General features: G+C 35.9%; 2 protein-coding genes across 3 annotated transcripts in view; both read right to left on the reverse strand.

Annotated features, from left to right (window-relative positions):
* Positions 1–17,646, reverse strand: part of Kap-alpha3 (karyopherin alpha3) — a 98,346-nt gene extending 80,700 nt beyond the window's left edge. For both annotated transcript variants that reach the window (XM_089103484.1, XM_089103483.1), the window contains exon 1: positions 17,572–17,646. In XM_089103484.1, the coding sequence (XP_088959610.1) occupies positions 17,572–17,622 (51 nt within the window). In that variant the 5' untranslated portion in view covers positions 17,623–17,646. The remainder of the gene's footprint in view (positions 1–17,571) is intronic.
* A 4,804-nt stretch (positions 17,647–22,450) lies between these two features.
* Positions 22,451–25,310, reverse strand: part of LOC148942422 (LIM domain transcription factor LMO4.2) — a 36,141-nt gene continuing 33,281 nt past the window's right edge. The window contains exons 3-4 of the mRNA XM_089103391.1: positions 24,387–24,608; positions 22,451–22,818 (exon numbers count right to left, since the gene is read on the reverse strand). Coding sequence (XP_088959517.1) covers positions 22,518–22,818; positions 24,387–24,608 — 523 coding nt within the window. The 3' untranslated portion in view covers positions 22,451–22,517. The remainder of the gene's footprint in view (positions 22,819–24,386; positions 24,609–25,310) is intronic.

Consider the following 25,310-nt stretch of genomic DNA (forward strand, 5'->3'; position numbering starts at 1 on the left):
AAGGTTTCACTTTTGTAATTTAAAGATTGTAAAACATCATCAAAGGTAAATGCCCTTTGGAGGAAGGAGTAGAGATAGGTGCTTCAAAATACCTTCCCAGGAGATCATTAATGCTCTGGATAATTTCCTGAGAGTTTATCCCCTAGCTCAACTACTTCCCTCCAAACCATGATTAGAATATTACAAGCTATGGTGATGACAATATATGGTTCTGAAGCGTGTGCACTACAAAAACGGATAAAGACGTGCTAGATGTTTTCCAGAGAAATTGTCTGTGGATTGCTTTGAATACCCAACTGACTGAACAGATTGTAAACAGTAGGCTGTACAAAAGTGTGGTTCAATCTCACTTTCTAGGGTTATAATGAAAGAAAGGTTGAGATGGCTAAGGCACATTCTGCAGATAAAGGATGACAGATTGCCAAAAATTGTCCTTTTTGGCCAGCCGTCTAGGGCTAAACGGAAAGCAGGTTGTCCTTGGTTGAAGTGGGAGGGTGTTGTAAAGAAATATTTAAGGGAAATAGGAACTTCCTGGAAGGGTGTAAAGAGGAAGGCTTTGAATAGATTAGGATGGAGGAGGAACATGCATAGCTGTGTTGGTCTTGGGCAGCTTGGTGCTGCAGTGAGTTGTTAGTGGTAGAAGTAGTAGCTCAACTACTCTCAAAGATAGCTAAAAGCCCCTAAATTTGAATTTTACCATAAATTACAATGAATTTTACCACAATATCAATATCATGGTGGGTCAAGAACTATTGAAAATCTTACAGATTATTCTGCTATTCTCTTTTAGCTAGGTAATTATTTTTCAGTTCTTAAAACAATATTTTCATGTTTTATGTATAGTTTTTGTGTTTTCAGTAAACCACTAGCTATGCATAATCCAACAAACATAGAATGGAGGAGGAGAACAGGTAAGTAGATTTAGGGATTTGTAAAGGTGTCATCAGCAAAATAGGGCGGATGATCCAGATTTGGACAACGGCCTCTGTAAGTTGGGTGTGCGGCGGTATGCTCTGACAAATCACTCAGGGGTTGGCATCCCTGCCTGCAGAGCTTGAGAGTGGTAGGCCTGTTGGTTTCTGGACCAAAAATCAGGGACTGGCGTCCCTCCTCTTAGCCAAGCCAAAGAGACCGATTGGGCGTTGGCCTAGCAAACTATCCCTGTAAAGCAATGACCGCTAACAAAACGTCAACGTTAAGCTTGGACCCGAACCTCTAAATCGGATGACAACCCATGCAAGCCCCTAGACCAGATTTTTGAATGCAAATAAACCATTTAAGATTTGCATATGGAATGTTAGAACCATGTAGGCCATGTAGAACCATGTAGAACCATGAAGAGAATGTTAGAACCATGTCAAAAACAGAGCACGTCCTTTGCAAATGAGAGAAGTTTGGACTTGAAATAGTCACCATTACGGAAGCAAGGTGGAAAGGATGCGACGAGAAGAAAATCAGTGGCGACCGTACGATATTTAAAGTGTTATACAGCGGAAAAACTGAAAGTCACTCTGCCAGAGTACAGCAATATTAGGTCCAAAGGCCATCTGCTCTTGGAAAACGGTCAATAAAAGAATACTGTATGCAAGATTTGTTTCTAACCACGCAAAATTGTCATTGGTTGTGTGCTACGTACCCACAATTGATAATGATGGCACCCTTAAAGATGAGTTCTACAACAACCTCCAGTCTGTGAACGATTCAATCCCACCCCACAACGTCACCTTTATTGCAGGCGACCTCAACGCAAAGGTTGGCCAAGACAGATCCTACTGTCCTGAAGTGATTGGCAACCAGGGACTTGGAATCATAAACGAAAATGGAGCTTGACTTGTCAGCTTTGCTATGGGGAACGATTTGTTGATCGGCGGTATGCTCTTTCAGCATAAAAATATCCACAAATACACTTGGCCATCCCCAGATGGCACTGTCAAAAACAAAATTGACCATTTCCTGATCCGCCAGAGATGGCAAACAAGCCTAAAAGATGCTCAAAGTTTCTGAAGCGCTGACGTTGGTTCAGACCACGAACTAGTAGTCACCACACTGAAATTGAAGCTGAAGTCTAATAATTGGAAGCAGAAAAAGGACATACCCAGAAGCTTTGACGTGGACAAACTAAATGACAAAGGCATCCAATAACTGTCTGGCATCAAACTGTCCAATAAATTTGAAGCCCTATATAACCTACCAGAAGAGGTCAAAGAAGCTTGGGAGACGATCCGCAAAAGCTATACGGATATGGCCAAAGAAAACCTTGGGTTTAGAAAGCCGGCTAAGCAACAGTGGATATCTACCAAGACCTGGGATCTCAAACAAAATTACAAGAAACTGAAGTCGAGCTCCGTTGGGGAAAGTGGTCACTCACAGGTGACCAAGAGCTTGGCCTATAAAGAAGCTGATAGAAATATAAAGAAAAGTACCAGATCCGACAGACTGCAATACATGAACAAAAAGGCCAGACAAACCAGAGAAGCAGCAAGCAGTGGAGACACACAAACTGTATATTACCTTACCAAAAAATTAGTGGGCAAATTAACTATCCAAGAATGGCCAGAATGGCCAAAGATGAAAATGGATGGCTCCTGACAAATGCAGAAGAATAAAAAGAACAATGGGCGAGTTATTTTGAAGCCCTACTTAATTGCCCAATGCCAGTGATCCTGAAAGATATACCAGACCAACCTCTCTTCAGTCTTCACATCAGTGACGAAAAGCCGACGAGATATTCTCAGCAACTAAAAAACTTAAGAATGGGAAGGCCAATGGTAGAGACCGCATTTCAGTTGAAATGATCAAGTTCAGCCTGCGTCAACCCCTGGCCATCTTTCTATCCTTCTTCTTGCTCCTCTGGCAGACTGAAAAGTTCCTCAAAGACTGGGGAACAGGAACCTTAGTCAAACTCTTCAAGAAAGGAGACAAAATAGAATGCGGCAACTATAGAGGAATCGATCTTCTTTTGATCCCTGCAAAGCTCTTCACAACAATATTAGGAAGACTCCAAGCAGCCCTTGATCCTAACTTACGTGAAGAACAGGATGGATTTCGGCCAAAACGATCTTGTGCTGACCTTATTCTTACTCTATGTACCATGCTGGAGAAATCTAACAAATGGAGACAATGCTTGTATATACTCTTTGTGGGCTTTAAAAAAGTGATTGATTCAATAGATTGTCAAACCCTGTGGAGAGTATTGTAGTTTTACAGCATTCCCGAGAAGCTAATCTGTCTAAGGCTGTGTCTTCATTATGGCTTTTTCAGGCAAAGTTGCCTGTGCTTTTTTACTTTTTCAGGCAGGCTTGGTCTCCACTACTACTTTTTAAGGCTCAAAGAGGCAAATCAGGTGCATTTGAAGTGGCTTTTTTTCAGAAAAATATGTTGCATAATTATCAAAACTGTTTTTACCCAACCCTATTTGCCTGAAAAGGCCATAATAAAGACAGGGCTTAACAGTTGCCATGTACAAAGAGACGGAATGTTGTGTTAAAACATCAGACGGCAACACACACTACTTCAAGGTGATGACTAAGGCTGCGTCCTTTCACGTCTCCTCTTTGTCCTAGTTGTAAACTACATCTTTAGACAGATAAATGGGCATGGAATCCAGATTGCAGGAAAACTTATTCTCCCAAAGACAAAAGCTATGTCAACCAACAGTTTACCCGGGAATCCAGCTAGGAGGACAGGACATAAAAAAGGTGGCAGACTTCAAGTACTTAAGGAGTAAAGTCACTTCCAGTGGCAACTCTGAAAAAGAATTGCATACCAGGATAGCCTTGGCCAACGCATCACTTCAGAGACTTTTACCAGTCTGGAAATCCACCATATACTTGCTGAAGTTGAAACTCAGGATGTTCCAGAGCAATATACTGTATGTCCTCAGTTACACTATGGAATGCCTTAAGCTAACTGCAGAACTTTGAGAATGACTGCCTTTGCCAAATCCTTAGAATCAGTTGGAGAAACCATGTCAGCAACAAAGAGATCCGCACCTGCACAGGGCAGCCAGATATTGCAACCATTGTACAACAGCATAGATGGCAATACCTTGGACACATCCTCCACATGCCAGATTCCAAAATTACTCCTCCACTGGCAACTGGAAGGCAGCCATCGCCAAGGAAGACCAAAGAACACACTCCATAGGACATATGAACGTGACAGAAAAGCCCTCCAGACGGGTCTCATCCCAGAGTGGGAAGACACATGCGCAGCAGCTCACATGAGGGAAGATTGGAGGCTACTCACTTATGCCCTCCGTGCCCCCGGAGGCACTGGAGGAACTAAGGTCTAAGGTAAAGGAGTCATTGTCCAAAAAACATACCTGGTGAAGTGTCTTGTGATTGCTCCAATATCACTTTAATAACAGTGCTGCTCAAATAGTTTAAGTGATTGTGGTTCTTCAATAAACTTTTGCAAACCTATTACCTCCCAATACAATAGAATACAATTTGCAACCCAATAAAGTTGGGCTTATAAAGGTACCAATAATTTCACAGTTTTTGTAAAAAAGCAGTTTGACATGCCTATTCTTTTTACTTTATTTCATTGTTTCTCTTCAACTTTTTTAATGTGTAAATGTATAAAATATTATTCAGATAGTGGAAGCAAAAAATTGCCTAAAGTATAGGGATGAAATTGGATAATCATATGGAGTGTAATTGTGTGATCTAGGTCTTTATTATATAATGGGTGATATAATAGTGTGATATGGGTCTCTCTATAAACGCCACCTAGAATGGCCCAGTTTGTCTCAGCTTTAATGGTCCAGCAAAGATTTCTTTGTTGTTTGCCATTAAAGTGTTGTCAACATTTGGCCATTTCAAAGTTCATCTACCAGTTTAATCCACTTTAAAAAAAATTTTAGCTTTGACTATCCTTTGTCTGAAGGAACATTTTTAGTTGGTCCAGAATTACATCAGACAAGAAAATCGACACTTGGAACATAGTTTTGTCAATATAATTTTAGCTGCCATTTTAACTTAATTTTATCAACAAAAAGCCAATGTGTCTACATTTTAGAGAAGATCAGATATATGTGCTTGATGTATTTTGGTGCTGCTCCCAACCTTTAGTAGACTAAGGCTTCAAGAGATGGTGTTCCAAGTCACCACTAAGCACAGTTATCCCGTTTTGAAGGAAAATTTCGACAGTGGTTCCAAACTTGCACTGCTGAATCATTGGTGCCTTTACCCTATGGCTCCTTGCTTTAATGTAATGCACTCCAATCTGGTAAACATAATCAACACCAGCAGTATTTCCTTGCTGGAAATCTTCTTTCAGCAGTGTCTGAAGAAAGAGATCTTTGAGTCATTGTTGATGACAGATAGACTTTCAGCACCCATGTTAAGACTGTGTTCCAAGAGATGGCTTCAAGAGATGGTGTTCCAAGTCACCACTAAGCACAGTTATCCCGTTTTGAAGGAAAATTTCGACAGTGGTTCCAAACTTGCACTGCTGAATCATTGGTGCCTTTACCCTATGGCTCCTTGCTTTAATGTAATGCACTCCAATCTGGTAAACATAATCAACACCAGCAGTATTTCCTTGCTGGAAATCTTCTTTCAGCAGTGTCTGAAGAAAGAGATCTTTGAGTCATTGTTGATGACAGATAGACTTTCAGCACCCATGTTAAGACTGTGTCATCATCTGTCTTTCAATCCCTTGCCATTATCAAAAGGACAAAAAGCTGGCATCCAAGAGTTTTCATGAAATTGTGTAAGGAAGTGGTTTGAAACTGGAATGTCTTTGGCATCCCCCTTTTCTTAAGTCAAAGAAGTCCTGGAAAAAGTGCCATGCAGAGCACCTAAGATGACCAGTAAATTACAGCAAATACCTTATGAAGAATGTCAGCATCATCTTAAATTCCCCACACTTACATATAGAAGAAAACAAAGAGATATGATTCTTGCCCATAAAATTGTATCTAAAAATACCCCTCCTTCTCTATTTGGCCACCCCTCACATCACTTGACATGGGGACATTCAAATGAACTTTCAAAGCAATGCTGTTCCACTAGAGAAAGAAGCCACTTCTTCAGCCAGAGAGGTGTTAGCCTATGAAACCAGCTTTCAGAAGACACTGTATCTGCTGAATCAACTCAGACATTTAAGTGCAAAATTGACAAACACTCACTGCATCAAGAGTTTGTCCAACTGGAAAATAGCTGATCCTCAACAGATAGCTGGGGCAGGGGTATCCTCAACCAGGAATTAATAAAAAACCAGACAAGATGATCACTTCCACAAATGTCATCATAGAGCAAAACAAGGATTAAAATCCTTGTTATGAATCATTGGCTCTAGTTTTGAAAATGCATTTCCCATTATTTTAGCAGAGTCTTAAACTATATCAAGCCTTTTTTCCTTAAATTCACAGAAATAATTTTTAAATAGGTAGAACCTTATAAATTAGGATTGAGCAGAGGTATGAGAGCTTTAAAAAAAAGCCTTACTAATTTGAGCAGTAGTCTACACCTAGTTGTAAACGATTCATTTTCATAAAACAAAGAATGTAAACTGAATATATAGTGGTTGGCCACTTCTGAAGGAAACATGCTAAAAAAACAGAAATAGTACCATTAGATTCCTGATGGTCCCAGGCATAGCCCTAGGGTAAATAAAAACAAGATGGAAGCACTCAAACAATGAACTCTTAATTTATAACATGCAAGATGTTGCTATTAATCAGGTTACCATATTTACTTCGACTGTGAGGCCTATCTGTTTTTATTTAATCATTTAAAATAATATAAAGAAAGAATGGCTAGGGCACACTCTGTGGATGAAGGATGACAGATCGCCAAAGATTGTCCTTTTTGGGCAACCATCTAGGGCTAAGCAGAAAGCAAGTTGTCCTTGTCTGGGGTGGGAGGATGTCATTACCTTAAATCGCATGTCCAGAAAGATAGGGTGGTGATGAGCCTAAAGAAAGATTTAAGGGATATGGGAACTTTGTAAAGAGGGAGGCTTTGAATAGATTAATATGGAGGAAGAGCATGCATAGCTGTGTTGGCCTCAGGTGACTTGGTGTTGCGGTCAGTTCTTAGTAGGAGCAGTATTTTATCTGCATTCCATTGTAATTTACTCAGGCAAAAGTAAATTTCATCAAGTCAATACTGCAGAAATTCATTGAATAAAGAACCTATGATGCATCACAAGATTGAGTAGAATTCTAGCTTAGGGGCTTCTTGCTGTCTTGGAAACTAGTTCACTCAGGTGAATGAATGAATTAGAGGGAGTGGTGTTCTTTTACTAGGTTATAGTACCAACAATGTGGTGCCAAGTCTGGTAATATGCAGCTTTCAGCATAATTTATCTAGAATGAAAGCGAATACATCACTTGATGCTGTTATTATACTCTTTCATAATTCAGTAATCACTTCTGGGGTAAAATACATCTTGAGCCCTTAAAAGGACCAAAAAGGTTCAAAACAATGTGTAGTCACCAAAAGCTTAAAAATGTTTCCATTTAAAAATTCCTGCAAGTCTGTTTTTAAAATAACATTTTTATATCAAGACAAAGAAAATTAATAATTACCATTGCTGAATCAATGACAAATGGAAATTTTTTCTCAATAGACATTTTTCTTTCTTTTGTGAACCTGTTTTTAAACTTTTGGTTAATATAGACTGTTTTGCCTTTTGGGGCCTCATTAAGGTTTCAAAATATAGATCCCCCAAAAGTGATCATGGAATTGTGAAAGAACATTCCATCAAGAAGTTGTTTTTAACTCCTTGACCATGAGTAATGACGTTGTGAAGTTTTCTTTTGTTTTTCCACAAGGGCCTAAATTAGCTAAAATTTTGCTTTGGGGGGGGGGCGGTTTTGCTATACAGAAAAGCAGTTAAGTTAGATGAATGGAACTTTTAGGAATGAATTCAGGGCTGAAAACATTGCAGGAAGATATTGTCAAATTACTATGTCTACTGTTTTTTTTTTGTTTTTTTTTTTTAGGGGTTAGTAGATTGCACATATGACAGGTCTATACCTATCCAAATGCAGACAAAAAACATTTTACTTTAATTTTGGGTTTTCAATCTCTTTTTTTTTACTTTGGTTTTTGAAAATGTAATTCCTGGTATTTCAGTATTTTCAGCCATATCAAGGGTTTATTTCTTAGATTTAAGAAAGACTTTCAGATCTTTAAAACCTTACCAATTGGGATTGAGCAAAGTTATGAGGCTCAAAACACTTTTCCTGTGCCTTATTTGAGCACAAGATCTATTTTGCAAGGTTTCAGTTTTATAACTTTTTAATTTCTGTTTTAAATTTCAATTCCAGAGCATTTGACAAAAGGGTAAATTTGGGGCAGTTTATATTAATGACCTACAAATAAGGTGAACATACAACTTGATGCCTTTTTTTTATGTTCTGTATATAATCATTGCTCTATTTCCAAATACAAGTTTAACCCTTTTATGGACCCTCAAAGATGATGCCTTTTTTTTTTTCCACTTTATTTGCCACTTGATGCCTTTATGTACCCTTTATGTACAACTTGATGCCTTTTTTATGTTCTGGATCTAATCATTGCTCTATTTGCAAACAAAAGTTTAACCCCTTTATGTACCCTCAAAGATGATACCTTTTTCTCTTACTTTAGATACTGGTGATACTGATTAGATACTCTTGTTTATACTGGTTTACCTGTAAATTGAATAAACTGTGATGAAATTGAGAACCAGAAAAAACATGGGAAAAAATAATTTGGGCTATATATTTAAAGAGGGGGGCTAGGGATAAAGTATAGTGGAGCTGCAGTTGAAATATTTTCACTACAATTATTCGGCATATATTGAAGTTGAACTACTGTTTTTAACCCTTTATAGCCTATAGCCAAAAATGAGAGGAAAGGGTATCATCTTTAAGAGTCTGTAATGGGCTTAAAATTGAAATTCTAGATGAGCCACTTTTTGCTATCTTAGAAAACGATTAGGTTAGGAAAATGAAACTTTCAGTAATGAACCCTGTGCTGAAAACATACTACAGGAAGGTATTGCCAAGCTACTATGTTACCCTCTTCTGATTTCTAAGTCTTAGAAATTTGCCTAGGCTACTTGATAGGTCTATACTATAGGAATTTAAACAAAACAACATTTTACCTTAATTTTCAAGGTTTTTTTCTGGTTTTAGTTTTGAAAATGCAATTACTCGTATTTGAGTAGAATTTTAAGCTGTATCAATTGCTTGTTTTTTTTTTCTAAATTTATCAAATGTATTAGCAGATCTTTAAAACCTCACAAACTGGGATTGAGTAAAGTTATGAGGCGGAAAATTCTTCTTTTTTTTGTACTTCAGTTAAATAGAAGATCTATCAAACAGATCTAAATTTATCAAATGTATTAGCAGATCTATAAAACCTCATAAATTGGGATTAAGCAAAGTTGTGAAGCTGAAAATTCTTTTTTTGTGTACTTCATTTAAGCAGAAGAGCTATCAAAAGTTCATGGTAACAAACTGTAAGTAAGGCTCAATAGTAACCAAAGTGGTAACCAATAGTAACCTGGCTCAATAGTAACCAAAACTCTAAAAACAGAATTTTGATACCAATAGATATATCAAAAGAATTGGCTTTTTATGCTGATTTCAAATATATAAATTTCATTAAGTTTAGTTTTATCCACCAAAGGTTACCAGCCTCGGAAAATTTACCAGATTTTCAAAAAAAGGGGGACACTCCCAAGGAGTGCCCCCCCTAGGAGCCTTAATGAAACATCACACCATCAGATTCATTATATCAGAGAGCCCTACTGTAGAGGTTTCAATCTCAAATCTGCAAAAATGTGGAATTTTGTATTTTTTGTCAGAACAAGGATCATGGACATGTGTTTATTTGTTTTTCCCAAGGGTGATTGTATCAACCCAGTGGTCCTAGAATATCAAGAGAGAGCTCATTAGAATGGAAGTTAAAAGTTCTAGTCCCCTTTTTAAGTGATCAAAAGTTGGAGGGCAACTAGGCCCCCTCCCATGCCCCTTTTTTTCTGAAAATCATCTGATCAAAATTTTGAGATAGCCATTTTGTTCAGCATAGTTGAAAGGCCAAATAACTATGCCTTTGAAGATATCATGACACCCCACAGCCCCCAGGAAAATGTCTTTAAGTTATAAAATTTGCATTTTTTTTTTTTATTTATTTATAAAAGTTGCTATTTGGAAGTATGCATACCTTTTTCAGGTGAGAGGGGAGAATTTTCTGCTGGTGGGATTTTCCATAAGAATAATGTTCCATGGGGAGGGAAGTTTCCAGCGGGTGAATTTTTTGCAGAAAATTCTAAAATAGGGGAATTTGCCAGAATTCCTATGCAAAATTCTTCTTATGTATTGCTTTCTCTTTGCCAACTCAATTCTACACATGGAGATATTGAGGGTAATTGTCCAGTGTAAATTTTCACCAGGATGGAATTGTCTAGAGAATAAATCCATGGGGAGGGGTATTTTTTCATGGAAATGTAGCCAGATTTCCTGGCATTATTTAGAAAAAACAATCAGAAATTAAATTAAAAAAACAAGTTTTTCAACTGAAAGTAAGGAGCAACATTAAAACGCAAAGTGAACAGAAATTATTATGTATAAGAGGGGGGTTGCTCCTCCTCAACCCCTTGCTCTTTATGCTAAAATTTGAATTCTGACCCAATTTTTTAAGAACACCGCCTGAAACCAAAGTACTAAAAAACTTTAGAATAAAGAGAGTGGTTTTGAGGAGGAGCAAACCCCATTATATACCTAACAATTTCTGTTTGTTTTAAGTTTTAGTGTTGCTCCTTACTTTCAGTTTAAAAAACTAGTTTTTTTACTTAATTTTGCAAGAATTCACTTTTAACACACAAAGATTTTTAAAGGTCAGTATCCTCTAGAGAAAAAAATGGAGGTAGGTTCTTCAAAATACCTTCTTGGGACATACTTTAGCCTGTAAACTCATACCCAAAAGTTTCATTTTCCTAACCTAACCCCTTTCCAAGATAGCCAAAAGTAGCTAAAGTAGAATTTTCCCTTCATTTTTATAACACAAAGATTTTTAAACGTCAGTGCCCTCTAGAGAAAGGAATGGAGGTAGGTTCTTCAAGATACTGGTATAAATTTACAACCAGTCCTGGTCATAGAGAGACATGTTAAGAAAACAGTTCTTACTTCTTGATATGCAAAATAATCCTAGTTAACATATTTTCCAGGGGGGCACCTTTATCCTTACTATTTTTGCTGTTTTACAATTTTTTTTTAACACAATTGTGAAAAATAAACATACTTGATTGCATTTATCCATTTTTCAAATATTCTATATATGAAAGTTAAAGACCATCACTGCCATCTATCAAAAAGAAACTAATAGGATTATATTAATAAATTTAGGTTAGGTTTAGTTAGATTGGCTCTTTGGTGTTTGTTTTATAAACAATTTTCAAGACTTGAAGAAAAGACAAAATATTGAAAAATGTTGTTGAAAGACTGGAAAAAACAAGGAAAATAGTGACAATAAAGGTCCTCCCCATGGAAAATATGCCAACTAGGATAATTGGTAAATTTGCAGTGGGCCTTATAATTTAGCTAAGATGAAAGTGAAACATCATTTGATGCCTTTTTTTATGCTCTTTCATAATTCAAGAATTGCTTCTGGGGCTAGTGCATCTTGAGCCCTTAAAGTGGTCCCAAAGGTATTTCATTTTTGTAATCACATAAAGAAGTTATCAACACAAGTTAAGTTATTGAAAAGTGGTTAGAAACATATCATTAGTTTATAAATAAGTTGTTCAAGAGTAACATATTCTAAAAATATTTATTTATGACAATTGAAACCTCATTTATTAGGCAATTCAAATATAAACTGTGTTCCTACCATTTCAAGTGTTTCAAACGCCATTGACAAATATAGCACTGAATTTTGCAATTTGAAACTTTGCTGTCAACAATTCAGGGTATAGGCTATTCCAATTCAGGGAATATATTTGCACATTAAGGGGTGGGGTGGGTAAATCTCCAGTTGACCACATAATTTAGCTAAGATGAAAGTGAAAACATCATTTGATGCTTTTTTATGTTCTTTCATTATTCATATAAAATACCTTAAGGGCTCAAGATGCCCCTTTAAGGGCTCAAGATGCAATTACCCCCAAAAGCAATTATTGAATTATTAAAAAGCATAAAAAAAGCAGTGTTTCCACTCATCTTTTCAAACAATCTGTAAATTCTTGACAATTTTCGGGAGAAAATTGGGATATAGCTTGCAAGATTCAGGAGAAAATTGGGAGATGGATCTCATGATTCAGTAGAATTTTCAGTAAGAATCTTTTTTATTTTATATTAAGTTTTTGGAGGTATTTGAGCAATCTGTAAATAAAGCACCACATTCTAAAAGTTTAGAGTGCAGATTTGCTGGAGCCAGCTGCAATTACGGAAAGAAAATTCATTGATCAACTTTGTCAAACATGACAAAAGGAAGTGGCTAGAATCTTGAAATGTATTTAGTTTTGAAACTAAGTGCAATCATATTTCATTCACTCTAAAGCTGTTTCATTAAGACATTTTTCTTCAACAACCCCTACTTCTTCTTGCCCTTTCAGGCTCAACATGACAGCCTGCTAAGTTCAGGATGGGGACAGAAAATCTGGACAAATTATGGACACCAGGCCTTTGACCATTGAGTCTGAGTTAAGCAGATATTTTTTTTTACCCACCATCCCCTGAGTTACTCACAAACGATAAAGAGAAAACGCAAAGTCGCAGCTCATTAGTATTGACACAACTGAAAAAAAGTATAAAAAATAGCAAAACTTTCAGATACCACACTACATTCATAATCTGTGTCTATTGCATGGCTTTTTATGTGAGCAGCCCACTCTGATCATGCAGTATCTCAGTTGTGCTGGCAGACACTACTACTCCTTTTAGTCTCTTTCTGAGGGGCTGGTCAACCATCAGTGTCTCTGCTTTAACTCTGGCTTGTTTCATTCCAAATTTTGTCTGAATTGTGGAAGCCAAAGTTACTGTTACCAAACAATTCCTTCTGTCTGTCTTTACTTCATTGAGTAAGCTGAACAGTCTTTCTGAAGCTATGTTTCAAAATGGCAAGGAAAACAAGTACTGTACAAACTTTGCTAAGTTGTGTCTCCATAGTGGTCACTCACACTCAAAGTCATTTTCCAGTAATCCACAGCTGTCAGAGTTACTGTTTCATCATTGTTGGCACTATTGGAATGTTCCCGCCACTCTTTGTCAATGGGACTTCTCAACCACCCTGGCAACAAGTATATATGGATCACAGGTGGGTGTGTGACTTAGCTTTTTTGGGTTCAATAAAACTAATTTTAATTTTTTCACTGGCAGTTAATTGTCCCTGTTTTTATCCTTTCTTCACAGTTTTATGTTTTATAATAGACTGACAGGCACTGGTGGACTATATTTGACACTTTCTGCTTACCAAATCTTACTTTATCAGTAACATTCTTATGCAGCATATTTTTCAAGAATGGGATTAACTTGTCAACTAGAAAAAATGGTAAATTGTTTTCAAAATGCTGCAATTTTTGTCTCTGTATCTTGTACTGAATCATTTGATGCAAACCCTTTCAGTTTTACAGAGCAACTGTAGACAAAGTCTAATTTTTGTCATACTTCTTTAAATTTGTAGTAACTTTGGATCATTTTGAACCTACTGAGTCAGCTGGACCCACATAGTGCTAGTTCCCATCTTCTTGGTGCAAGCCAACACCTGTGGTTTGTTTATGAATTGAAAATAATTAGTTAATTACAAACCTTGAAGGTATTTAAATGATCAAAAAGAGAAAATCAATACAATCACTGTAGAATGGATAATGGGCATCAAATGATGTTTCACTTTCATCTTAGCTAAATTATAAGGCCCACTGCAAATTTACCTGATAATTTTGCATATCATGAAGTAAGAACTGTTATAAAGTTTAAACTTACCTCCCATTCACATCAGAAACAAAATTTGCCCCCCCCCCCCTAATGTAGAAATATATACCCTTAATTGGCATATAGGGGGGGGGGGGCTGAAATTCGTTTCTGATTTAAATGATTATTATATTCAAAATCAGCAAAAAAAAAGGCATTGAATGGTGTATTCACTTTATTCCTAACTCAATAATATGATTTGGTATATATTTACCCATACACTTTGGAGCAAACAACCCTCTCAGCCAGTATTTTATGGAATCCAATGGTGGTTCAAAACACCCATTTACAACCAGTCACTGCAAAAAAGATCTGGGAGTCTTGATTGATAACAAGCTTAAATGCAACTTACACACGCAGTCTGCAGTAGCCAAAGCCAATCAAACTCTTGGTGTAATAAAGAGAATGTTCTGCAGTAGATCTCCATCAGTGACTACTAAGCTCCTAAAGGGCCTGATCCAACCAAAATTAGAATTTGGGATGTCTATTGCCACACCAGTTAACAAGCTTGACCAATCAATTCTGGAATCAGTGAAGTGGCAAGCAACAAAAGGGGTTTTCAGAATTTGCCATATTCTACCAGACTCCAGAGGCTCAACATACCTTCTCTCACATACCAATGTAAGAAAGGGGATGTATTGATGACATACAAATTGATCTGCAACCACAATATCATCCCTGACTACCAACAATACTTTAAAGCCCAGTGCCTACTAATGCCCAAAGAACCCAAATTCATTAATACTTTAGCACCCAGAACCCACAGCTCCCAACTTGAAAAATAAATACTAGCATATCCAAGCCTCAATTCATAAAACTAAATATAAATTTATTCTACCTTTAGCACAGCAAATTTATAGTCCATTTCTTCTTTAAATAGTGATTTAAAAAAGTATCATAACTTAAGGTTGCAAATCACAGATGGTACAGGCATACACAAAAGAATTACAGGAGGGGAGATTTGACTTCTGTCAGCAAACACATTTCACAAAGAGACAATTTGCATGTTACAAATATTTGAGATTCAGTGTTGTGATGTCATTCAGTGTTGGTCCTGACAAATTAAGATGCTTGTATTAAATACATGCAGGTTTTGGCCTTGCTTGGGCTTATTATGCCATACACAATGTTTTTATTAAGTGAAAAACAATGTCCTGAGAATTTAACATAAAATGAAATAGGTGCCCCACTGTTAAAGGACTTTGTGACTTTTTTATTTAACAAAACCAGTTGCCCAGCCCCAAGAACCCAAACAAAGATAGATCATATCAAGTTAAAGGAGGGGAGATTTGACTTCTGTCTGCAAATGCATTTCACAGAGACATCAAGTTGCAGGAAAGACCAACTTTGGGTGTTACAAATATTCAAAATATTTCATTCAATGTTGGGTCCCATAGATATATTATTAAATAGACACCAGATTGCATGGGATTTTGCAAGTTTGTGAGTTCCTTACACTTTTTCTTCTTTGCCTCCAGTAAACGCATTAATTTTGATGTTTGATTTCATTGAGATTTTGAGAATTGTTATTTCATGTTGCAAGAAAAGACTTGGTGACAAGCTGAATTTGCGCTTCCACAGGTATGTTATTTTGATAAGATGCTTCTTTCTGATATTATTTTAGATGTAGAGATTTTAAGGGGAATTTTCACCAGGTTGGAATTGTCTAGGGTATCTTTCCGTAGGGGGGGGAGGGGGTTCCACAGGAGAAATTCTCTTGGAGGAATATTCTGCGGGATCAACTTTATACTAGGGATAGGGTATTTGTGGGAAAACTTTTCCACAGAGAAGGGGATTTTCTGCATGATTTAAAAACAAACAGAAATTCTTTCATATGAAAGTGTGTGTAACCCCTAAAAATTGCCTCTGTACTGAATAATTGAGTTTTTTCTATGCATTGTGGTGAGTGACAGCTCATTTTAAATGTTTCATTGGTCTGAAGATAGCACTCCACGTTTTGAGATGAATAGGAACCTTTTTCTCATTTTTTTTTTGCCTTAAAGATACAATTTTATGACCAGGGCACTAAAAAAACTGGTTTTGTTAAACAATAAAGTCACAACGAGCTGCAACAATGGGGCACATGTTCCATTTTATGATAAATCCTAGGGATATTGTTTTTCACTTAATAAAAACACTGTATAGGGCGTAATAAGCCCAATGTCTGCATGCATGCAATAAAAGCATTTTTAATTTATCAGAACCCAAAAATGAATGACATATTTGAAATATTTCTGAATGCCCAGAAAGAACCCAAAGTTGACCTCTCCTGTAACTTAATATGTGTCTGTGAAATGTGTTTGCCAACAGAAGCCAAATTTCCCCTCTTGTAACTTGATATGATCTCTCTTTGTCAAGTTCCCTTAGCTGACACATTGTGTTTGCTGACTTCTATCTTTGTGACTAGTAGAATTCTTTTATGTATGCCCGCACCATCTGTGATTTACAAACTTAAGTTAGGATAATTTTTTAAATTGCTATTTAAAAAAGAAAGAAGAATTTGCTGTACTGAAGGTAAAATAAGTTAATATTTAGCTTTATGAATTGATACTTGGGTATGCTTGTATTTATTTTTCAAGTTGGGAGCTGTGGGCACTATGGGTTCTTGAGTGCTAAAGTAAATGTTTTGGGTTCTTGGGCGCTTTGGGTACTGGGCACTAAAGTATTGTTGGTCCCTGACTTATTCTAACTAGACAGTTTGTCAAGAACAAGAGGGGGTCAATATCTACAAAATAATATTATTGATTTAGGACTAAAGTTAATACACCATTCAATGGGTTTTTTTTTGCTGATTACGAATTTAATAAGAATTTATATCTGAATTTAGTTTCAGCCCCCCCCCCCCCCTATATAGGCCAAGTCCGGGTTATGTTAGGTTAGGTATAGCCTATATAGGAGGGGGCTGAAATTCATTTGCGATAGAAATGCTTATTATATTAGTAATCAGCATAAAAAAAGGCATCGAATGGTGTTCAGCTTCACAACTTTGCTCAATCCTGATTTATAAGGTTTTAAAGATATGCAAATACATTTCTTAAATTTTGAAAATAAACTATTTACATGTCTTCAAATTCTGCTCAAATAACTGAAATTGCATTTTCAGAGCTAAAGCCAGAGAAAAATTAAGGTAAAATTAAGGTAAAATGTTGTTTTGTCAAAATTTCAATGGGTATAGACCTGTCATGTAGGCAAATTTCATGACCCTCTAGAGGGAGAAGGAGTGGAGGTAGGTACTTCAAAATACCTTCCCAGGGCCTACTTTATCCTGTAGACCCATCCCTGAAAGTCTCATTGTCCTAACCTAACCCCTTCCCAAGATAGCCAAAAGTAGCTAAAGTAGAATTTTACCCCAGGTAAAATTCTACTTTAGCTACTTTTGACTATCTTGGAACACAGGACTGTCACAGGAGGTGACAGTGGCATGCCCCAGGGAACAATCTTAAGTCCAGCACTGTTCAATGTTTTTTATCAATAAAACTCCACAAGCTGTGAAAATGAGATGAAACTTTATGTTCATGATTCAAAGCTTATTGTAGCAAAATGCATGGAGTAGGCTATCTATGCCAAGCCTATTTGATTTTTTCCTATCTGATTTCTGAACTATACTTTTATTGTATGACCATTTCTACACTAATAAAAAAATAAAAGTCGATTCTTACCTCCTCATCTTTCCCTTTGTTTTTAAAAACTGTGATTCGATTTGAGGCCATTCTTAGGCAGGCAAGTACTTCTGTTTCTTTAATGATATCAAACTACAATATATTCCATAGTTGCCAACGCTATCGCTTTCCCATCCTGAAACTTTTAGCGGGGTGAATAGGCCCAGACTTTCGCTACATGATATGTTGCTCTCTCTGTGTGAATTTAATTTGGATTTTACTAAAACCAACAAAATTACTACAAAAATGAGCGAAATGACGAAATATACTGTTTTTTTATATTTTTAAAGAAGTTTTTACAAAATCTTGAATGAAAACTTTCATCTGTTTGGATTCTTTCAAAATTAAGTCAATTTTGTAGATACGGAGCAATTTGTAACCTGGCCCATTGTCATATAATATTGAGTGTTTGGTAACATTGTTCATTTTGATTTTCTTACATTTCTTTGCTTGATGAATTGATGAAATTGCTCCTGGAAGTTTATTGGTATTTTAGTGCTAAAGTGTGGGAAACATAGAGAGTAGCTTTTAAACCCCATTCTATTTTGAAAAGGAATTTTCCAAGGAGCTACTTTTTAGCCTGATGTATTTAAGTGGGTATTAGATCAATACATAAAATCTCTACAAGTTTCATTATTTTATACTGAAGTTGATCTATCATATATTTACTCTTTAGTTTGCTAAACAGTTGCCGTAAAAGCCTACTTGAACACTTGTGTGCAAGGCCGTACCCAGAGGAGGAGGGAGGGGGTAGGGGGGTTTAAACCTGCCCTGGAAATGTTTGTCTGACTCGTAAAAACGTAACAAAAATGGATATAAACAAATTTTGTATGCGTTTTTTGAGTTTGTGTAAACTCCCTCCCCCCGTAATTTTTTTTTTGTTTTAGTAAAACCCCCTCCGAAAAAAAATCCTGTGTACGGCCCTGCTTGTGTGTACTAAACACAAATCCAATATAAAGCTACAACCTAAACCCTAATAGTAAGACAAGTAAATGAATACGAATTTAGTGAGTACTTACTAAAGTGACACCCCGGCAAGTTAGTGATTAGTGATCACAGAAAGTCAAGTTATACGAACGTATATGATCTATTGATCGAACGCGTCAAACCCCAAAGAACAACAACAAAGTCACATCTTGCTTCCGTTGGTCTGCCAATTAATTCACCTATTTGTGAGTTTATTTGTTTTAATGGCGGATTTCGAGATGAAAAACACTTCTTTGTTCTTTTTCAGAGAATTGACGGTAAATTCGATCGGTTCTATAAGTTCAAACCTGATAAATAGTGGTTAGGAGCTTAGGGGTAGTGTGTGGAAAACTATTACCCAATAGAGGAAGACAATCGAAAGAACTTTTATAGTTTGTACCAAATTTTAGTACCCCGGTCATTTTTTTTTATTTCTGTTACTATCCATTTGTTTCGGAAAAGCATAGTAGTGCCTTATGTGTGGTATATTTCAGATATTGTAAGTCTTTGCTTTGCGACGTTAGTATTGAAACGGTAAATTAGTAGACAGGCTTAGTTTTCTTAATTAAGAAAACTTTCTTGATTAAATTTTCTTATTTAAATCAAGAAAACTTTCTGATAAATTTTCTTAGTTTTCAAATCTAATACACGGTCTTGAACGACGGCAATGAGATTTTTAAAATTGATTTCTGAGTCTAACTCCCTTTTAATTTTTTCCTTTCTAAATTTGGTTAATTGATATTTTTTGTTCTAGTTTTTGAATCATTTTTGATTTGTGTTATCTTTTCATTTTATGATCGTTTATTTTCCATATTGTTGTTTTTACTTTTTGTAGGTAAAAAATAAACGATTCCAACTACTATATAAATAGCTTCTAATACCCCACAATTTTCAAATGGGACTTTAAAGTGTTAATATAATTCAACAGTTGTTAGTATGTAAAAAACAAACCAAATGCTAAACACGAAATTTGTCATTTTTTTAACTTTTTTTTTAACATTTCATATGCTTTGAAACGAAGGAGTTCGCACATTTTGCTTTAATTCTCCAAATTCTTGAATTTGGTGACAGAAATCCACAAGCATCTTTTTTCTTAAACAAATCGATTTGTAAGAGATTTAAAACAATTGATTGTAAAATCTTTTTGTTGGCTCGTGGAAGCAATTTTGCAAGTAACATTGAACATGAGGAATCTTTGGTAATGCGGCAGCAATATGCTTATATTGTTGATGAGAAACAGTTAACAGGTAGAATCCAAAATGGGTCGTTCATCCGATGATCAATTATCTTTGTTTTCGCGACAACACTAATTTCGTAACCTTGTCTTAAAATAGTATTTTCAAATTCAAGTTCCAGAAACCATCGTAAGCCGAGCTTCATTTTGTCACTGATGAATTTTTAAAAAAGAACAGAACCACAATGGAGATGTTATATTTCAAGAAAAATAGCTTACAATAAGTATTCGCCTGGGAAAATTCAAATTGGCTGGGAGGAAAGAACACTAGCGTTATTAACACAGGAGTGAATTACAACCCTTGCCCTGAGGGCTGTGGGAGAGTTGTCATCCTCAAAGACCTAATTTCCAGACCTTAAAACTACGTTTAATAAAATGGCTGTCTCAAAATTTTGATTGGATGTGTTTTGGGAAAAGGTGGGCATGAGAGGGGGGTTAGTTGCCCTCAAATCACTTTTGACTATTAAAAAGGGTACGAGCCGTTGGAATTCCCAATCGAATGAGCCTTTTTTGAAGTTTCTACGACACCACCTTCTATAAAAACCTTACATAACCCCAGGGTATAACTTAAAACCCTTGCCTTGAGGGTTGTGGGGGAGTGTCCTCCTCAAGAACATATTTTCTATCTGAAAACCAACTATGCTGAGCAAAATGGCTATCTCAAAATTTCGATTGGATGTGTTTGGGGGAATGATGGGCGTGGAGGGGGGACTAGTTGCCCTCAAATCACTTTCGACTACTAAAAAGGGAACTGACCCTTTGAATTTCTAATCGAATGAGCCTTTTTTGAAGTTTCTAAGACAACGCCTTCTACAAAAACCTTATATGCCCCAGGGCATAACTTAAAACCCTTGCCCTAAGGGTTGTGGGGGAGTGCCTCCTCAAAAACATATTTTCTATCTGAAAATCAACTATGCAGAACAAAATGGCCATCTCAAAATTTTGATTGGATGTGTTTGGGGGAATGACGGGTGTGGGTGTGGGGGCTAGTTAACCTCCAATCATTTTCGACTATTAAAAAGGGCACTAGAACTCTCGATTTCCAATCGAATGAGCCCCCTTTCAAGCTTCTACGACGACCCCTTCCATATGAAGTGCCTCTGGGAAAAAAATATAATAAATAATAATAATAAAACATTGGAGCCGTATGGCCTTTACTACAGGCAACGCTACAGCGTTGCCTCTGATACGCGCAAACCTTTATTACGTACTTTTGGTAACCATTCGTGCAGGGGCGAGTCTCTAGCATTTTATTTGGGAAGGGGGGGGGGGCAAAAGGGATCAATATCCGGATAGTCAAGGGGCATGGGATATATAAAAAAAAATTCTCCACATAAACGACGCCCTTGCATTCGTGGAACATAAAGGCGATATATTTATTTTAGTTTTAGGACTAACATTTTGCGGTTTTAACCCAAAATTGTAGTTTTTACTATTTTTAAAGATTAAAATTAATTTTTTTTCATCGTAACAAGTCTCTAAATTGTCACTGAATGATCAGAAGTCAAATTAAGTGCAACATATCTAGAATTGTAAAGTTGGGCGTAGTGGGTGCCGAACCTCCTATCGTACATACTAGAAATCCTTGCATGATTCTGGCATCAGCAAGGTGTAACATTTTCACTTTTCTAATAGAATGTAACTATGAAGCCTAGTTTGAAATTACTATTTATTTGGTTTGGCATCCTTGCCCCTGGGTCTACCCACATCAGGTTGCCCTTGAAGTCTTTTTGCTTTATTGTTCGTGCTTTACCGTATTGGGCTTTTTTTAAATGTGAGCTTCCCTTTTTTATTTATATTTTTGGGTTATTTGTTTTTGTATGTTTTTGTTTTTTGTTATTTATTTTTTGTTTAGACTTGTTTTTAAGCTTTTTTTCATTGATAAAGCCTTCCGTATTTGAAGCAAGAGCATTCGGACTTGTGATATTATCTTTGAATTAAAATCAGGATAAATTTTTCTTTTCAGAATAACCTAGGAAGTTATACCTGACACTAGACTTATTATTTTTCATATCCTTTATGGCTATTCAAAAGCAAATACTGTAAAATAAAGCTGTATTTATAAAAAATTGAGATTTTCTTAAGTGGCCTAACTACAAACAAAATACTAGATGACCCGCAACCAAATAAAGCTTACTGCCAGTTGTTCGCTGTTGATTTTCATCAAAACAGCATTAAACCAGATCAGAAATTCATGAGAATTGGCGCGGCACCGCAGTCTATTCTTAAGTTCGCTTAAAATTTTTACAGAATTTAAGCAGTTCAATTTGGGTATATATATATATATATATATATATATATATATATATATATATATATATATATATATATATATTTAACACCTTCTATAAGACAACATACCACCTAATTGACAAAGAAATATTGCAAGCTAATAAAGCACATTAGAGGTCAAACAACGACAATTTTGCTTACAAATAAAATAAAAGAGTCCAAAAAATGTTCAGAAAAGTTCAGAAGAGACAAAGTCCATAAAAAAGCTTATAAGGCATAAAGCCAACTTCGACTCATTGGTATTAAATCTGGACTCTTGTTTTATAATAATGGCTTGCAGTACAAGACGTTTTTTCAAGGTGGTAACTCCAACCCTTACGCCCCTTTTGTAGATAGTTCTGAGTGTAAAAAAAAAAAAACTATAGTTGATCTTTTTGTGAAAAAAAAAAACTGCAAAAAAAAGGCGTTTAATTTTCAAAAATTCAAAATCACAAAATTGGCCAATTAACGAAAATCATTCTTTCGCCCTACGAGGCCTCCCGACCTTACCCCTCCTTACTGAGGATGGTAGTGAATTATTTTTTAGCAGTTTTTGACAATCTTGTTCACAAACTAAACTTCCACCGATCAGAGCATAGCGATCACCAGGTACAAGTCTATTTTGGCACTTTGTACAAGAGAAGCACTTAACATGATAAACATAATCTAGATGGTGTTGATGTGGATCTGGTGACAGGGTTGCCGCACGCATGACAAATTCCGATGGTGGAATATTCTGACCGCAAGCACTGCAAGCGCCGGATACACCAAAAAGTCTGAAATACAAATCAACTGCTAAATTGGAAGTTGAACAATGCACTAAAGAATAAAAGTTACCCCAAACCCACAAAGGAATAGATAAGATTTGGAACTTTAAAAGAATGCAAAATACTGGAAGATATGATATAAAAAAGAACAAGTTGTGCCAAAAAAAATCACAGCCTCATAAAAATTATAATATAAAGCTGTACAGAAATTCTATTATAATCACATCTATGGTTTTATAATAAAAATCCAACAACTTCGTTCACATCAGGTAATTAAAATTAGCAAATTCCCCTGGGATTAAAAGTTTTTAGTCAGATAAACAACTAGATTAACCAATGAATATCCCAATCAACCCAACTAATACATGACAAATTTCTAGCTTTAGCAACTCCAGTAACATCGCTAACAGCATCAAAAAACAGTACACCCTTTTAGCCTAATAAAATGGCAAACGGAAAATAGCGCTAGGAGTCAAATAAGTTTAGGCTAAGTTCAGAGTGAAGATGGTAAAATTTGTCAGACGAAAACGACCACGGGACGTTGCTATGTGACTTCTGGCTAAAATATACCTATTTCCGGTGCGTCACAGGATTATTATTTTTACACAATTAATCACAACTTAAATCGAATTTATTTAAGATCAAACTGTTCAAATAACAGATTACCAACCAAAATTAACAGTTTTATGTTATTGTCGCAAAACAAACTAGATCAACTTATGTTCCAATGTGCACAGCAAGGGTGTATCCAGGATTGTTGTTTGGAGGGGGGGTGATATTTTTCTCAAAGGATGTTCCACAAAAAAAAAATAAATGCATCAAAAGTTTGTTTGTATGCATTTTTGTTACGTTTTAATGAGTCGGACAAAAATTTCGGGGGAGGGGGGGGGGGGTTGAAACCCGGTAACCCTCCACCTGGATAAGGCCTTGGCTCACGCTACGATGATATAGAAAAATAATGTTGTACTAAATTGGAAGAGCCAAATGATGAAATGATAGACGAAGTGTTTTTTTTTGTTTTTTTTTATTATAAGTGATTCATAGCTGGAGTAAGTAGACAAAGAAACAACGAAAAGAATACTTTGAAAAAACAAAAAACAAAAAATACACCAAATTTATGACTGCCACACTGACCTGCCACACTGAAAGGTCAATCAAACAAGTCCATTTAACAGTCAGTGTTCACAATATTCACTGTGGGATTTGAGTTTAATCTATGAATCAGCGAGTGGAAAAAATATCCTCGCTGGTTGAGGCTTGCTTATATGGTTGACTACGCAAAATGTTGTTAAGCTCGATTTAGAAAGGACTTAATAAAATCATATTTTTAACAGTATTTGGCGTCTGATAGCAAAAAAGTTTATCCTAACTTGCGGGGATTATTTTTAGAAAATGGTCATGTTACTGTTTAAAGCAAAGAGCTAATCATGTGCTTGACGCTCAAATTAACAAAAAAAAAAACGCGAAAAATGGAGTTGGCCAGGTTGGCTTCAGAAGGGCTAATTTAAAATATCAGAATCTTGTGCAACCACGGATTAGTATTATCAGCAACATATTTTTATAAAGAGAAAATTTACCTTAAATAGTCATTTTTACACAATATCATTCCACCCCGCGTAAAACAAGACGTTGCTAATTCAAATAATCGCGCCGAACAGCAGGAACAAGTTAGACAGCAATGATGCCAAAACCTGTCTAAGGCGTGTAGAAGAAAACGTTCCAGAATTTTATTGCCACATCCAGCACAGATGCGAGTGCCATCTACCATGCTCTGGTTTATAATTACTTTTCCAGAATTTCTAGAAAATATATACATAGTAACTAAATAAATAAACAAGAGTGAATTTACTCTAAAAAAGAACTTTTTAGTAATTTCTTTTCAAAATCTAGCTAAGATGCACAGGCCATATATCACATTTCGATCGACTAAGAAAAGTAACAGACATATTTATGCAAAAAAGAAAAAGAAATTAAAAAAAAACACAATGGAAAAGAAAAAATAAAACTTATTAGGAGAGGTTTTTAAAAAAAAAAGAAGAAAAAATTGACACAAGCCGCAAACTAAAAGTTATAACTACTATTTACAAAAGGTGGCAGTGGCTCGAATCCTCGCGAAAAAAAACGGCCTGAAATATATTGATCAATCGAACTCCAATAGTCCGATTATTTTTTATATATACTAAGCTTTTTTACATTGACATACTTTATATATAGCCTTTCAATATTGATAACAAATTTATTTTTATTGGGAAAAATTGATATTTCTACAAAATTAAATGATTTCGCACGGCAGTACGCATTGAATTTCCGTCTCAATGCGTGGCCTTTTTTATAGCCAAAAATAGTGTAGTTTTTCTGCTTTTGTGGCAATGAAATTTGTCAGGGTGGTAGTCCCGGTGGTGGTTTAAAGAAATTATTATTTAAATAAGTTTATTACACAAAAGAGGTCACAAATTGGAACAACAATTTTGAGACAAAAACTATACCAACAGTTCTAAATT

This window comes from Artemia sp. Qi Xiang Cuo, chromosome 17 (genome assembly GCF_049724085.1).
Source record: "Artemia sp. Qi Xiang Cuo chromosome 17, ASM4972408v1, whole genome shotgun sequence".
Lineage (NCBI taxonomy): Eukaryota > Metazoa > Arthropoda > Branchiopoda > Anostraca > Artemiidae > Artemia > Artemia sp. Qi Xiang Cuo.